The sequence below is a fragment of the Alligator sinensis genome, unplaced genomic scaffold (genome assembly GCF_000455745.1).
Source record: "Alligator sinensis unplaced genomic scaffold, ASM45574v1 scaffold744_1, whole genome shotgun sequence".
In the NCBI taxonomy this organism is placed as follows: domain Eukaryota; kingdom Metazoa; phylum Chordata; order Crocodylia; family Alligatoridae; genus Alligator; species Alligator sinensis.
In genome coordinates this window covers 82,418-98,093 of record NW_005842241.1, presented here as the reverse complement: position 1 = coordinate 98,093, position 15,676 = coordinate 82,418, and the positions used below count along the sequence as shown (strand labels likewise).

At 39.4% G+C, this 15,676-nt stretch overlaps 2 protein-coding genes across 4 annotated transcripts in view; one reads left to right on the top strand and one right to left on the bottom strand.

The window, feature by feature from the left end:
• The window catches only part of PCCA (propionyl-CoA carboxylase subunit alpha), a 465,712-nt gene extending 456,761 nt beyond the window's left edge, over nucleotides 1-8,951 (top strand). The window contains exons 22-23 of one of the 2 annotated variants that reach the window (XM_025208618.1): nucleotides 4,731-4,808; nucleotides 8,593-8,951. In XM_025208618.1, the coding sequence (XP_025064403.1) occupies nucleotides 4,731-4,808; nucleotides 8,593-8,661 (147 nt within the window). In that variant the 3' untranslated portion in view covers nucleotides 8,662-8,951. Of the gene's footprint in view, nucleotides 1-4,730; nucleotides 4,809-8,592 lie in introns of those variants that run through there. The other variant, XR_003094961.1, reaches the window with a different exon arrangement.
• Nucleotides 8,952-9,121: 170 nt separating this feature from the next.
• The window catches only part of GGACT (gamma-glutamylamine cyclotransferase), a 41,760-nt gene continuing 35,205 nt past the window's right edge, over nucleotides 9,122-15,676 (bottom strand). Inside the window, exons 2-3 of one of the 2 annotated variants that reach the window (XM_006027404.3) lie at nucleotides 13,453-13,566; nucleotides 9,122-13,128 (exon numbers count right to left, since the gene is read on the bottom strand). In XM_006027404.3, the coding sequence (XP_006027466.1) occupies nucleotides 12,638-13,111 (474 nt within the window). In that variant the 5' untranslated portion in view covers nucleotides 13,112-13,128; nucleotides 13,453-13,566 and the 3' untranslated portion in view covers nucleotides 9,122-12,637. The remainder of the gene's footprint in view (nucleotides 13,129-13,452; nucleotides 13,567-15,676) is intronic. The other variant, XM_025208620.1, reaches the window with a different exon arrangement.

Genomic DNA, 15,676 nt, shown 5'->3' with positions numbered 1-15,676 from the left:
ATATGGGACTTGATAGATTTCCATATCATTTATAACTTCCCTTAATTACACTTGGAAGACTTGCCAGTAAAACTGGAAAATTGGCAGCCTATATCCATTATAGTAATTTTGCCGACCATGGCAAGCAGCTGGCTTTACTGGATTTTATTTCCCATCACTCACAATTAATCATCAGCTGGAGATGTCTGAAACTCTTCAAAATGTAGCAATACTGTGTGACATTCAGGCCTCCTTAAAATGCTGAAATCTGCTGAGTAAATGGGCTGAGTTTTCCTTCAAGCTAACTCATTTTGGTGCGAGGCAGGCTGCTGCTTAATGAGTGCCACTTTGATAATCGGATGCGAATGTGAACCTTGACCCTATGTCAAAGGAGAGGACGCAGTAAGCTGGATGAAAGATACAGGATTCAGATCTACAAACTTTACACCAATTAGACAAAGAGTGGAGAAATACATCAGTGCTGACTGGGTTTATCAAAAAGACTTGTGGGGCTTGTGACCATTTTGTAAGCCTAACATAGAAGACATCCTGTCACAATCATTAAGTCTTTATCAAATGATTCACAAAAGTCTTAGAGTTCACTATACTCATAAAGATCTTGTAGTGGTAATGTCCTCAGATACTAGTTGTCTTATTGTACCTCTGAATTTTAAAGTCTTCTCTGAGAATACAATTATCTTTACGTTCCTCCTCTGGTATAATGGAAATAGTTTGGTGTTGTTTCTTTTTCAAATTCCACTTCCATTTCTCATCCTCAGTTATTGGTTAGAAAAACATTGAAGACAGTTCCATATATTGTTGTAATATTTTCTTTTAAATTCAGACTAAGTTATGCAATCAGTGCTATTTACCATTCCTAAATTTCATGTCTAAATTGTTAGAAACAGTTGAACATTAGGTGCCCTTCACTTCAGTTCTTTCCATTTTGGATGTTTGATAAAATTACAAAACTGAACTAAAAACATAAATTATTAAAATATCTGGTGTTGCAGTAAAAATGCATTTTACAAGTTTAAATACATTTTTTCATGTCCATATTAACATTAACCCAAGTAGTATAAAAGTAGGTCTCTGTACCGCATAAAACTTTTTTTAAAAAGGACATTGTTTTGTTTCTTTTTACCAGAAAGCACAAGTTAGTTTCCTGGGCTCAGATCAATCAAAATTGTTTTCTGTTTATTTTTATGTATTTGTTTTGACTGATCTTGGTCATCACTGTAAATTTAAAATGTAATGATAATTGCAAATCAGAATTGAATTTCATAGTTTTAACATACAGTGGAAGAAATCTAACCTTATGAAAAGAGTACAGTATTTTGGAAAGCCCGTATTTATCTTTAAATAAGGGAGCGAGGAAAAAGCTATACACATTGCTAAGATTTTCATTTACAGCCTAATGATACAGACAGGCTAAAGGATACATGCAATTATGTAATGAAAGAAATTGGACAAAGCCCAAAAGAGAGAAGGAGAAAATAGAGAGGTACAAGTGCCTAATTTTAGGATTTGTTGCTTTGCAACACAATGAAAGGAGCTATAAAGGTTTAACGTAAGGACAATGATTAAACTTCTGTGCTTAAGTGACATTTTTGCCAAAGTAATTTTAAACAAATTGCTCATTATCAAAAGGGCTGTCACAGCATTTTAACATGGGGACCTACTGAAAATGCTGTCTTCCTTCTAAATTAACAAGAGTACAGGATGTTGACTCTTACTTTGTCTGTGTGTTTTTTCCCCTATAAAAGACCAACTCTTTATAGTCATCCTGTAAACACAAAACAGAAGCTGGGAGGTTCCAAATACAGGTTTTCACACTTATCCATCACAGTAGTATTTAATGCTGTTTGTAGTACAGTACACCCAAGATGCACAGACACAACTCTATTTAGCACTTAAGGAATAATTACATTTTCAAAGCTCTGTGCACACAACATCTAAAAGACTAGCTTGCATACCAGTTGATCAATGGATCCATTTTAGAGATGGGAACTTCAGCTTGGGCTAAATTTTCTGACCATTTGTACATCTGAAATTAGGCACCCAACTCCATAATTAGGGCTTGAGCCTGAGAACCGCCTGTAGCCTGTGCTAGGATATAGTCTGCTGCCTCCCAAAACAGATGTAACGTATTTTGGCTTATTCCAAGTACTACATTAAAAAAAACTGCATTATATCCATGTTGTGAGGAGCCGTGTCCAGACCTGTAAACCTCATTGCAATGGCCCTGACCCCCTGAGGAGGTAGTGTTGCCGTGCCCTAAATTCCTAGATTTTCACAGGTCTAAACTAGCCAGAGCTCCCAATAACTGGTAAGGTAGGTATCGAATCAGAAGAACCCAGAATTGAAACTCATGACCAAAGTGATTGGCCCCTGATAGTGCACTGACTCAGTAGGAGACCTGGAATTGAATTTCCCAGCTCTTATGAATTTCTGAAGCCCAGTCTCCTTTTACATGGCCCTGAACCTTTCTAAGGGGTCATTATGGGAACTGTTGTATCTCTTTTGTAGCTTTGAGTGTCAACCATAGCTAAACTGGGTTTGGTTTTGATTTCTCTTGTTTAAATTCCCATTAAAAACTTTTCAAATTCTTAGTTTAATTTAGGTTTGGATTTTTTTTTAAACCAAACCGTATACATTAATAGCTTCCAAACCCATGACTGCACTCGTAACCTCAGAGATGGATGGAGAGTTCAGAGCAGATGGAAGAAAAGCATAACAGTGGGAGGGGAGGGGAAAATAAAGATGAGAAGCAGGAAGGAGAGAGAGTTACTGAAAAGAGGGCTAAAGACAGAGCAGCAGGTGTGGAGGAAGAGAGACAAAAGACAGGTGGAGATAAAATAGAGGGGAAATAACTCGTAACAAAGAGCAAGTGTGTGATGCTATACATAGAAGCTCCGGCTGTTAATGATGTAAATTTGTTTCCCGAATCTCAAGATGGAATTGCAGTATTTATAGTGTTGGTTGTTTCTTCAAATTTGGACATAGTGTTTCTCTAGCAAATATGTGATACAACTTACTCCAAAACTTCCAGATTGCTGTTGACAGTCTGTTGGGGGATATTGTAGACACTTCTTTTTTGTCTACTACTGACTTTCTTCTCTCTGCCTTGCTCAGAAGCTTGACTGCTTCTGCATGGTAGAGTTTGATGCTTGGCAGCCATTGTTTAAAAATACACAATTAATTCCAGCTTAAAACAGCATTTGGGACACACACATACTGCTAGCGTGTATCTTCCTAAGACAGGTCTTGTTAAGACAAGAAAATATATCCCTATACAGGATCTCTTCACTCTGTCTTCATCCATCTCTGATGGATAGGACCCTCCCAAACTGTTTAAACCTTTATCCTAGATATATCCCAGGTAGTGATACACTGAGAGAAGATGCCTGCGTAACATTGCATACAGCTTCCTTCACAAGGAGGTTATTCCTAAATTTGACATCATGGGGAATCGCAGGCTTTATATACTTTCATAGATTTCATAAACATTAGGGGCTGGAAGGGACTTGTATGAAAAAAGCCCAACAAAAACAGCCTTCAAACTAAACAGCTTTAAACACCTGAACAGTTCAAGAAAGGAAGACACAGCTCAAAGACACTGAGCAATCTAAGCTATAAGGCTGTCCATGAAGATCACCCAGACATCTCAGGAAAAGTACATCCTTTATAGGCAGCCAACAAAGCTACCAGTGAGTTACTACTAGATCTCAGGGTAGAGCTCCACTTCCATCCAGACCATAAATCCATGGGCTGACATCTCTGAATGATCATCACTTGCATCCAAGAGTCCTCTTGTAGTCCTTGGGCTTGTGCCAGGGATGAGTTTTTGGACCACACTGTTTTTTCCTCATAAATAGGTAAGCTGCTGAAGGAGCGTAAAACCTCAAGTGGCTTGTTTCCGTTGTGCAGCATAGTCAAAGGCACCGAAAAGAGAATTTAACTCTTAGCTACAGCCAGCCCAGCAGCAGAGCAGCACAGTGGGTTGCTCATGACCTCAGGCCTGCATATGCCTGTTAGCAGAGTGCAAACAAGCAGAAAGAGGAAACTTGAGTGTTTCTCTTTAAGGGCCATCAGCTGTGGTGAAAATTACCATTTTGCCCCTGTGGTCCCTCCCCTGTGGCTAAAGCTTGGTGTTTCCCAGTAAGCATGCTCAGTTAAGTCCGTCTGAAGTCATCAGCCACCATATATGTCCTGACACGTGCAAAGGCGTGACTTTTTGCTCGGCACTAGTCTGCTGGGTATTGTCAAAGCCTCTGGTCCATGCTCCACAGGACTAATGCCAAGAAACTTTTGGCTTCTGAATCAGGATTAGTGTCCCTGGGCTCTGAGCCAGGGAAGCACAGCAGAGGCTCCACAGCCAAATCCACACAAATTAAATTTTGGTCTGGCCTTTATTGATATCATACTATGACGGCTGTAGAACGTGAGTGTAGAAAGTTCAAGTTGTGAATGCGGGATGTGTGGGGGGAGGATCACTTTGAGGGGTGTTTTTGTGTCTTACTCCTTCTCTGTTCTAATTTTGATTAGCCAGCGGCAACCCAGAGCATGTCGTCATATTGTGCTGTGGACTTGTGTGAGACAAGTTGAGTTTAGCTGTTCTGTAAAACACATTTTAGTCTTTAATAAACGGTGCCTATGGAACAAATAGCTGTTTTGTACAGAAAGATACTGTAAGTTTAGAGCATTTTAAAATCTTCTTCCCTTATTTTGTACTGCTTAAATTTTACCAGGTCTCAGAAGGTCAAGAGATTTGTGTGATCGAAGCTATGAAAATGCAGAACAGTCTGGTTGCTGCTAAAACTGGCAAGGTATGTTTCTTTATGCCATTTTAACCTGTGTGCAACTTGTCAAATTGGAGTTTACTGAAGGAGGAGGGGAGCTGTGACTGTTACAGTATTAGAAGTACAATCGTTCTTCACTCTAGCTCTTTTGAAATGAAATGCCTTTAATTTTTAATGTTTATTTAGATCTGCATAGAAACTTAGTTACCGGACTCAGATGACACAGCATGAAGTGGTTTTACAGGCTGCAAGAAGTAATGTAAATTAGTTCTTCAAAATGATTTGTTTTTCTAAGATAGAGAAGTTTGGGAAGTGGGATTGAAAGGTGAAGGTGCTGCAGCCACTTCTCCAAATTCCATACTTTAAGGGAGTCATAAGAGATCTGTTTGCAAGTTAATTCATTAAATGCAAATAATGAACAAGGCACGGAGAGTATTTCTGCAGCATTGATGAACAAGGCTAACCTTACAAGCAAATGTATCTGTGAGATTTGGTAGAGGCACGAGGCTGTTACACACAAAGGGCTAAATCTGCAGAAGTACTTTTTCCGCAAAGCTGTGTGTCACATCTTTTAGGAGCCTGCCTCTTGGACTGGAACCCCCACAGCCTGAGTTGGGTACAGTGAACTCCTCACTGAGAGCGTGGGGGGCAATTATGTATCTCAGAGTGAGATATGTAACAGGCAGCCTGCTGAGCAGGGCGGGCCATGAGAAAGGCTCATGGCAGGGCTGTATCTCACCGCTTTTGAGGACTTAAGCACCTAATTCTGGACTGCAGGGAAGCTCCTGTGTCACACCAGGATTCACAGCCCCAAACTCTAAGCTAGACAGAAGCATCTAATTTGTCCTTTTCCAGTGAAGAGCAGAAAGAGGCTCAGGCTCTTTGAGCAGAAAGAAATGCCCTTCTATTGCACAGAAGCTCGGTGGTTAAATTGCTGGCCCAGGGAACAGGAGAGCCGGACTGCTGTTCAAAACAGAATTCCAGGTGCATTGGAACAAGGAGAGAGGGAGTAGGACTTTCTAGTCCGGTGATGAGGGCACTTGCCTGGGAGAGGGATGGACCTGAGTGTCCAGCACTCCTCCAAGGGCTGATTTATGCACTTCATGTAAAATGGTCTCTGGATGAAATAATGAAAGTCAGTCCCTGGATAGGGATTGGACCCAAGCTTCCCCTTCTGCAGCAAGTCCTGGTGCAGAATCAGAATCCACTAAAGAAATGACAGGTGGAAGAAGCAGCGCATACTCTTTCACATCCTTTCTCATTTCCTGCTTTTACACCGTGGAGTCTTTGCTGTTAGCCTTCGAGAAGTTCTTTTGCTACGAGGCCTTGCCTGTCATTTTTCCTTATGCTTTTGCTTACTTGTCAGAATTTTAGATTTGATCTTTGCTGATTTCCTTTATCCTCTTAATCGTTGCTTGTTGTTCACCCTAGTTTCCCACAGGCACAGCTTGCTGTTTAAACCCAAGCTTTCCCGTTCTTAGTTTAAACTTTCCTTTCCCACTGGTTTACGCTGCAACCCAGTATCTTGTCTTTCAGCTTTCTCCATGCACATCTGGTGACAGACATCATCTGTCCCTCTGCAGATGCCCTTTCCCTCTGCATCAGGGTAAAATTGACCCGGCCAGTGTCCCTCTCAAACCCTTAAACTAGGACCTAAATCGTGCATTGGCATGAGTTGGGCCTGTTGTCTACCACAGAGTATTATTTTGCTTTTTCAAAGGTCTCCCTTTTATAACAAGATGATGCAATTCTTTAGAAAAACTAAAACAAGTTGGGAACATATAGAGATTCATTTACCAAGTCTGTTTATTAAGGGCCTTTGATAAATATAAATCATTATGTTAAGAGAAAAATGCTGTGGTCACCCATTCCAAAATTCAAAGTTATGATTCCTACTGTGAATGCAACCCAATGCTAAGGCAGTGGTGAAGTACTTGATATTCTTGGCACTGGACTAGTTGTGGGGGTTTTTTTTTTCTTTTGAATCTACTTCATATCCTTTGGTTTCATTTGTCTTCGCATGGAAGATTTTCCATTTCCCTTTTTTCTGTCAGGACTTTCAACACCCAAACCCCACTTTTATATTCTTAGCTGCTAAAACAATTCACTAGGGCTTATCTGTTTTTTAATTTGTGCCTGTTACAGGAGATTGTAAAATGAGTAAAGGAAGGAGGATTTCACTGGACTTATATTGGCTCCAGACTGAGCATTTATGGGGTAACCGTACGTGTGTCAGAACTAGAATTTAGCCACAGTGACCTCCAGAAACTTTCAAGTAGCACGGGGCAGCGGGAGAGGGGGGGCAGGGGAGGGGACTCAGTGATCTTCAGTTTCTGCTGAAACTTAGGTTTGTGTAAAAGAAGAGAAGGGTCTTTTGGAAGATTTTTGAGTTCAGACTATAAGTAAAGTGTGTTTTCTATTCCAAAATTTTGGGGACTTCTGTTTAATATAAGATTAAACAGAAGCCTGGCAGGAGGGAGAAAAATATTTGGAAATAAACATCTGTTTTGAAAGTCCAGTAATGTGCTTGAGTACGGAGGACTTTCATGTGTTGGGGTTTTTTTTGTTTTTGACAATGTCTCCAGTGCAATCCAGGGGTGTAGCTGCAGTTTGGGTAAACATAGCAAACCTAACTTGGCTCCTCCTCAATTTAGCTGAGGAAGCATGGTATCTTCTGCAGGCTGCTCTGGCCGTTCTGCCATCAGTACCCATGCTAACTGGTTTAGACACTGCTTATGTAAATCTACATGAAATGCACACACAATTTTGGGATTGCAGTGGATGTACACTCAAAGAAGTGGAGCTCCAAACATAATTATCTGGAATTCCCCCTATAGCAATGAAGCACCATATATGCTGTCTAGTCTCATATATATTAGGTATGTGGAGCTGGTAGAAAGCGAAAAAACATTTTCAGAAAACCATGACTGAATGTGGGATTCCTCTAGAGCTGCAGTTATTTGACAATTTAGGTTCTTTGTGGGTTTTTTTATTCTGTTTTATTTTTACTTACGACTCTTCAGGAAGGGATAACAGTCTGTGATGTTCTGAATTCTTGGCATCTCTCCACAGCAGGGTCAAAGCTGTGGCACTACTAGCTTTTGCAGAAACCACCACCTTATGTCTGTATTTCCTGGTTTTCTAATGTTTGTTCATTTCCTTGATTGCAACTCAGAACATTTCAGAAGCAGTACCTGGAAGGTGTTAACTTCATGTTTCCTAGTTTCTCCATCATTTTAATGTGGGCCTTTAAATTCCCATACTCACATATTGAAAGGAACAAAGGCCATAGGACTCTGGTATGATGCCACCTTAACGAAGTGTTCTCTGTCTTGAATGAACAGTTTGCGCATGCATATGCTAATGCAGCAGCAACTTCGCAGGAAGAACCATGCACATAGGAGATAAAGTGCAGTGTTCATTTTAATAGTCTTGTATTTCAATGAAAAATACAAACTGAGTATGTTGAAAAGTCAAGCTGCTCCTGTGTTACAGGCTGGGAGTTTGGTAGGAACTGAGCAAACAGTTAAAGAACCAAAACCCAAATGTCTTGTGCTGTAATTCCTGTAAGTGCACTCTGACACTGAGGCCCAAATCCTCCCAGGTCTTGAACATTTATCAACAACAGGAGTGGGGTGCCTACATACCTTTAGAGGATGAGATCTCCCAAGCTATTCTGTATTGCAAATTCAGTAACTCACCATTAACTCTGCATCTCCTTTACAGCATATCCATTAACATATGTTGTGTGAACTAAAGCTGAACCATGTTTTCTGGGAAGATTTAAAATCATTTCTGTCTCTAACTGCAGGTGAAAATTGTGCACTGTAAGGCTGGTGAGACAGTTGGAGAAGGAGATCTGCTGGTGGAACTGGAATGAAACACATTTCTTTCACGTCTTCATCCAGGTCAATGAACTCTTTATGTCTATCTATCGGGAATATAAAACGAAGGCAATATTATGTGGAAATCTGAAAGACAGATGTTTCCAGGCAGCAGATTTTGCAGTTGTATTTATTGCATAAATGGAAGATGACCCATGCAGCTATCAAAACTGACAACAGATCTCAGATTTTTACTTGTATACATAGATACTTGTACATAAGATTTGTAACTGTCTTCTGATTTTCAATATCCAATAAATTTCAATAAAAAAAATCAGTATTTCTTCTTAAAAATGCTAAAGCCTCTTTGAGTGTTTAAGTAAATAACTTCAGCCATGTTAGTTCATATGGGCATGAATCCACTTTCATGAAGTAATGAGTAAAAGTGAAAAAATCCCCAAAGACCAAACTGAGCAATTTTGCTATTACTGAGTGTCATAGGCATTAAACAGTTACTGCAAAGGACTTTATTTCTATTCAGATTTATTATATTCATTAGCACTTTGAAGTTTCTGCACAGAATATACTTAGAACACCTACAATGTTTTCTTTTGCTGGTGGCAGACTTTTCCTACAGTCTGATGCGCAGACCTCCAGAAATTGTATTCCTTTTCAGATTCCTTCCCTCATTTTCCTTTCCACTCTTTGCTTGATGCAGGCTCTTCTGGAAATAGTTGACCCAGCTTTCGAACCATCCCAAGATGATGCTTGAGGCAGCTTTTTCCTCCCTGTAAGTGTCTAGGCTTCCAAGCACTCACAGGAGAGGAAGATCTAACTCTAGTCTACTACATTTAATAGACTACCAATTGCTACTATGCAGTACCTCCACAAAAAAGAACTGGGACGATTAGTGATTTAGCACTGTGTACAGTTGCCTTATAGTGGTAGGAAACTGGAAATGCAATAAGAGAAGTCAGATACGACCTGAAAAGGAGTGCACATGGAGGGAATATAGAGTGATAGTCCTTCCTGCTATAAGATGCTCTATTGATACCCGTCTCATTGACCAAACAAGAGCATTTGTAATGAAGAACAAAATGCAAGACCTTTCCTAATTGGTAAGCATGAATTTCTGTATTTTTCTAGTTTCCTCCCACTGCCTCAGAGCACCAGACCAGCTGGTGGTGACTCTGGATTCAGTGTATTTTTTGCAAAACATCTTCAATTTTAAAAAAAGCAGCTTAAGAGAGAAACTTATTTACTCCAAGTTTGTGATTACCCTCTGCTGACAGTGTGAAAGGCTTAAAGGAAGGTGTGACCTGGGGATACTGAGGACTACAGTTTTGCCACACTTATGACTTATAGCATAGCTTTATGGGAATAATTCTTATGGTATGCTTAAAAATGTTACTTTAGTCCCAACCAAGAAGAAGCTATGAACATTGTACAACACCTGAATTACTTTGAATCACCACCTGGAGGTGACGCTTAGTTTATACTTTATTCCAACCAAAAAATAAGCTCCCCATCATCCTGCCATGGCACATTCTTTTGTGAAGTGACTATACTCAGTGCCTGCTGTGCTCACTTTCCACAAACCTGTTTGCTGCTTTGTTGTATGAACCTGACTGTCCAACAGTCCTGCCCTGAATTTTGCAACCACCCAAAAGTAAGCTGACCAGAGAGGGCTTGCGGGGGTGGGGAACATATGAATGCTACCTTTTTCCAGTTAACCATTACTAGAAGGATCTCATCCACTTATGGGGGTACTCTCAGCATCTTATATATTAGGGATAAAAGGCAACACTTCCAAAGGCATCCATATGACTTAGGCACATCTCAGTGACTTTTATTTTCAAATTCATATTTTACCCAAAGGCTTGTTTTGCTTGAGATGTTTGATTTAAGATGTATATACACTCAAGTGTGAAAGTGTGAGCCTTGCTAGAAGGCAATTTCTAGTTAATTTGGTAGAGGGTAATATAACGCTTCTTGAGCTGCTTCTACTGCTGATAATTAACTAATGCCTGTAGAATAACGTTAACTTGCAACTGTGTGCTTAATAGATAATTATTATCCCTGTTTCACAAATAGGGAAACTGAGGCTGAAATTCTATGTCCATTAAGGACACTCAGACTAGTGTACTGACTGCCTTTACAATGGTGCAAATGTCCTTAATGTATGCAGAGGGAGAGAAATTAAAAGCACCATTCCACCAGCTTTACCCATCTCCCAGCCCGCAGAGAAGAGTAGCACAATGAAAGGCTTGCTGATTTGCCCAAAGCGCAGAAAGGAATTAGTCAGGTTAGGACTCAAGCATGCTTAACTTCCTGTTCTGTATCTCACCACTTTACCCTGTCAGGAATCAATATATTTTAATTCAATATTCAATAATGTTTCCATTCCACTGTCCTAGTTTTGGAGCAGGCTGTGGCAATCTCTCAGCTTGCTTAATGTGTAAGTGGACCTAGGTCAGATTCTACAGATTGCCCTTCATTAAAAAAACAAAACATATTTTAGCCTGATAATTCTGAAGAAAATCTACATGCGACTCAGTGTACTCTTGTGTTAGGCAGTCAGAAAAAAGACCGATTATATCTTACTGGGGCATTTCAAGTGCCCTGTATCATTTCCTCTTGAATGATCCTGCAATAGTAACTTTACTAATTAAAAGTTTAAGAATTTAATAAGAATATATTATGTCCTACATCAGTTTGCAAATCTCCCATTGTCATCAGTTGGATATGTGCTGTGGAGCAAGGGGAGGATGTAGTCCTGACATGGTATTGCCCACTGCAAGAAGCCTCATTAAAAATGTAATTACATTCTTTCCACAGGAAAAATATTATACATTTAACTTCCCTAATGTCACAAGTTTGGATATTAAATGTAACATTTGGTTTATTAATGTTATACCCAAAGAACATACAGGACAGATCAGGTAGCATCAAGTAATAAAAGGGAAGTATTTGTCCAAATTGTGCAAAAAGGGGAGGGGGAAAAAAGGATTAAATCTCTGCCTTAAACTAATGTTGCCACAGATTTAAACACCTAACTCACCACATCCTTAGGGGGTTTACATGATGACTGAAAAAATGTTTTCCCCTTAAATAAGACAGCTTAGTTTGCACACACATGCAATTTTTTCATGAAAGATTTCAAGACTTTTAGCTAATGTCTTATTGATATAAGAGCTCATAACAGCGCTTATATATCTGTTATAGCGTGTTGGGCAGTTAAAACCAGTGTTTTAAGAGTCCCTGAACACAGATTTACCCAGTGGACCGTAATGGCACCAAAAGTGCTAGTCTGGTCTACTGGGACTAAATGAAAACATGAGTTTAAATTTAACTCTTTGATATTCCTGAGATTTCACTCAGTGATGTCTTAGACTTAAGTTGATAATAAGAATTGTTGTGAGATCCTTTAACCAGTTATGTTTAACAGATAAAATCCAGAAGTTTATTTTACAATGCAGAGCAACAGGCATGCTTTTCTATTCTGTCTGCTCTTAATTCTCTTTACCATGGTTTCTGTATCAATCTAAATTCTTTCATGCAGCACAACATAGATTCAGTACACATTTGCTGTTCTGTGCAGTAAAATAAATACCAATACAAAAGCCAATATTTAAAGCTGAGTTATTTTCATAGAGTACTGTTTTCAGCTGTATTTCATCATCTTGTTTTCCCAGGCTTGCAAAACTGTCATGAAAATGCACCAAATCTGGTAAAAAATAAGTTAACTTATCTGCCCTTTTATTTTGATGATTATACTGTGCAGAAACCAAAAGTATATCCTTCACCACTTGAAAAACCCCAATTATTTTCCTTGGGTGAGAGGGCAAAAATAATTAATAAGGCTAGGTGTCGGTTTGTGGCCTTATCCTAACCTTAGAAACAATAAAGTTTGTGGCTGAAAGTTTACAGATGTCTTATGTTTCAATCCATGGTGTTATAGCTTTACTTTAGAGGCTTCTGATCAACATAGGCTTAATGCATCTTCTTCAGGTACGTCGTTATCTTCCATTTTTAATCTCTACTTTCACGGAGCACATAACAAAGGCCATGTTTCCCAAGGGAATCATAATTGTCATAGTATGGTAGATTTACCCACTCTGGCTGGAAGGTAGTTGTGCTATACACAAAGCATTCCATAATGCTGTTAACAGCTGGTCTCTCTTCAGGTGCACTGCTTTTACCTTTCCACTCTACTACTGCAATTCTCACTGGAGTACGCTGATACATGTCTGGGCAGCCTTCAAATTCATCAAGGAATTGCAGCATCTGGTCATCAACAGTATAAATCTCTCCAGCAACATGGTGGCCTGTTCCTGGCATGTTCAGCAAATAAGGAATGTTATATTTTCCTGCAATCACCAAAGGGTATTTCTCCACAGTATGGCCCCTGCCTTGGAATTTTGCTATCCCATGGGTACCGTTTATCATGCGCTGGTAGTTAGGCTGGCCTTTTTTAAGGGTACCATACACGAAGACACGGGCCATTCTACCTACAGAAGGAACTGAGAAGGACAAAAATAAGTATTACTAAGAAAACTGCTTTGTAAAACATTTTTAGTTGAAAACGTAGCATATTCTAGAGGTACGTGCACACAGGTAACTTGGGTAATGGACTACAGTAATTATGTTTCTGAACCTTAGTAAAACTAGATTGCTTCTTGATTCCCCCAGTTGCTGCGGGACAATACTTGGTGACAAACCAAGATGATTATTTTTGTCACTGGGATACAGTTTTTATGTCCTTTACCAAAACCACAGCAAGAATTCTTTACTTAACAAGCTAACTTACACGTACTGTGTAGTGGCAGTAACATTTCTAAATATACCTGTATGGCTAGAAAACAGAGGATTGAAGACAGGAATCTTTAAGATTGCATTTGATACATTCAGTCTAGTGATATCAGAGGACTGGAGTCCTAGCTGCTTGGGTGTTTTCTTCCCTAATAAAAGAAAATGTGTCATTAAGTTCATTCCTCCCCATAGCAGAGACCTTTTTGCTAGAGTAATATTCGATATTGAAGAAACTGTATCTCTGCTCTCACAGATTACAGTAGCTCCATTTCAGTATGGGAGCTTGCGTGTCTACTTGTTTCATGGAATAATATAGCATTAGTCATTTGATAACAAAATTAAAGTGGTTGAACACAAGATCGTGCTATGTTGCACGACAACATTTAGCTGAGAGAGAGAGAGATAGGAAGGCTTATTTTTCCATAGAATGCTACAAGCTGGGTCACAACATGAAATTGGAAATGAAGCAAGAGCAAAGCTGTGGCAATGTTCATAGGAGCAGTGAACTAAATATATACAGCCTGGACATTCACCAAGACAAGGGATGAACTCTGGCTTTAGCAGAAGAGAGGATGAATAATGCCCCTGACATGAGAGGACTGTACAAATGTGTGCTACCAGCTTTTGAAGGGAAAGGCAATGTCTCAAAGAGAGGCAGAGTAAGACTGCAGTGGGAAAAGCCTAGAGTAGTGTGGGGTTGTTTCGTGCAATGTACTGAAGAATTTTCTGTAACAGCTTCATGAGTCAGCATTTGTGAATTCAAACACTGCAAATAATCTAAATAATACCAGATTTGCGTGGGATGCTTGGAAAAATTAGATCTGAAATGAAATCAGTGGTATTTTAAAAGCTATAGTTAAAAGTGCAGGGACGTACCTGACCCAGGCATTTAGACAGCTAGGTTCTCCCTTGTGTTCGTAACAATCAGATGACAAACAATATACTGAGTGGAAAACACCAGAGGTGGTGGTTCTCACAAGTACACTGACAACAGGGCCATTCTTTCCTGCCTGAACAGTAAATTATGATTTGCACACATATCAGTTGAAAGAAAATCTGTACATTTCAGTGTTCACAATGGGTGGCAAGAGGCAGGTACAGGACACACTGTTCAAGCCCTCCTCAGATGTCAAATCTGACCTCCTGCTGTGATTTGCATTTCATAGGTATTGCAAACTTTGACAGTCCAGGCCATAAAAATATTTTGTTCAGTCTTGGCTTAATTTTGCACATACCCTACAAAGGAAAAAGGGGTTGCTATAGTGAAAGATATGAAAAACCCTAGATTCACTGTTCCTTGGCTATCTTTCGGAGTATCTCCTCCTTCCTCCCTCATTGTTGTTGTGTAACAAAAGCAGTTTCAGACCGTTTGGTGCTTTTCCAAATTTTTCCATCAGTCACTAAGCTGCTCGGAGGCTGTCTCAGTTTCACCCAACACAGCAGTTTGGCAGCTAATTGCCAGACAGAACATCAGAGGAGAGCCTGGGACTCTTTTTGAAAGAGCCTTGATAAACAATATTCAAATAGTATGAAACCCTTTAAAAACAATGCAGAATCAAGGATTAACATGTTTTCCACTATTTGTTCTTGTTTTCATGAGCTACCAAATATGGCAGATGGGTTAGAGCTAGATTAATCACAAGGTCACATTACTGGTCAACAGGAGTGTCATTTAAAATGTCCAGTGTCCCTTCTGACTACTGACATGGTAATTTTTTCTCAGTGAAGGAAACAACTCATTTCCATAAAAGAATATTCTTTACCAACCACAAAAAAGCAACCTATGTTAAACAACTTTCACATGGACAAAAAAGACCACCAGGATTCGCTCAGTATTTTATCAGATATAGTTCAGTGTAATTTCCCCTTCCTGACATAAAATGAGGTTTTGGATAAAGCTCATTCCCTTACAATAAAAAGAACATTAATATTCGGTTGCTCTGACTCCCTTTTATAAGAAAAATCATTACCTTTCAGATTGTGTTTTGAATAGCAAACACAGATCCTTCAGGAAGAAACTTGTCCCAGTGGGGATTGAGAAAGGATCAGAGTTAAGCACTGAAACATGCAATTAATTCCCATTAGGGGATTAGGGCACTCGTGTTCACTTTGAATCAGAAAAATGAATTGTGAATTAAATTGTTCACAACCAAGAGGTTACTTGTCAGAGTTAATAAGTTAAAAAATAAAAGGGAAAACTAAAATGCACAGAAAAACTCAAAAGCAAGTACTCCTATAAGAAAAAGATATGCTTCACTT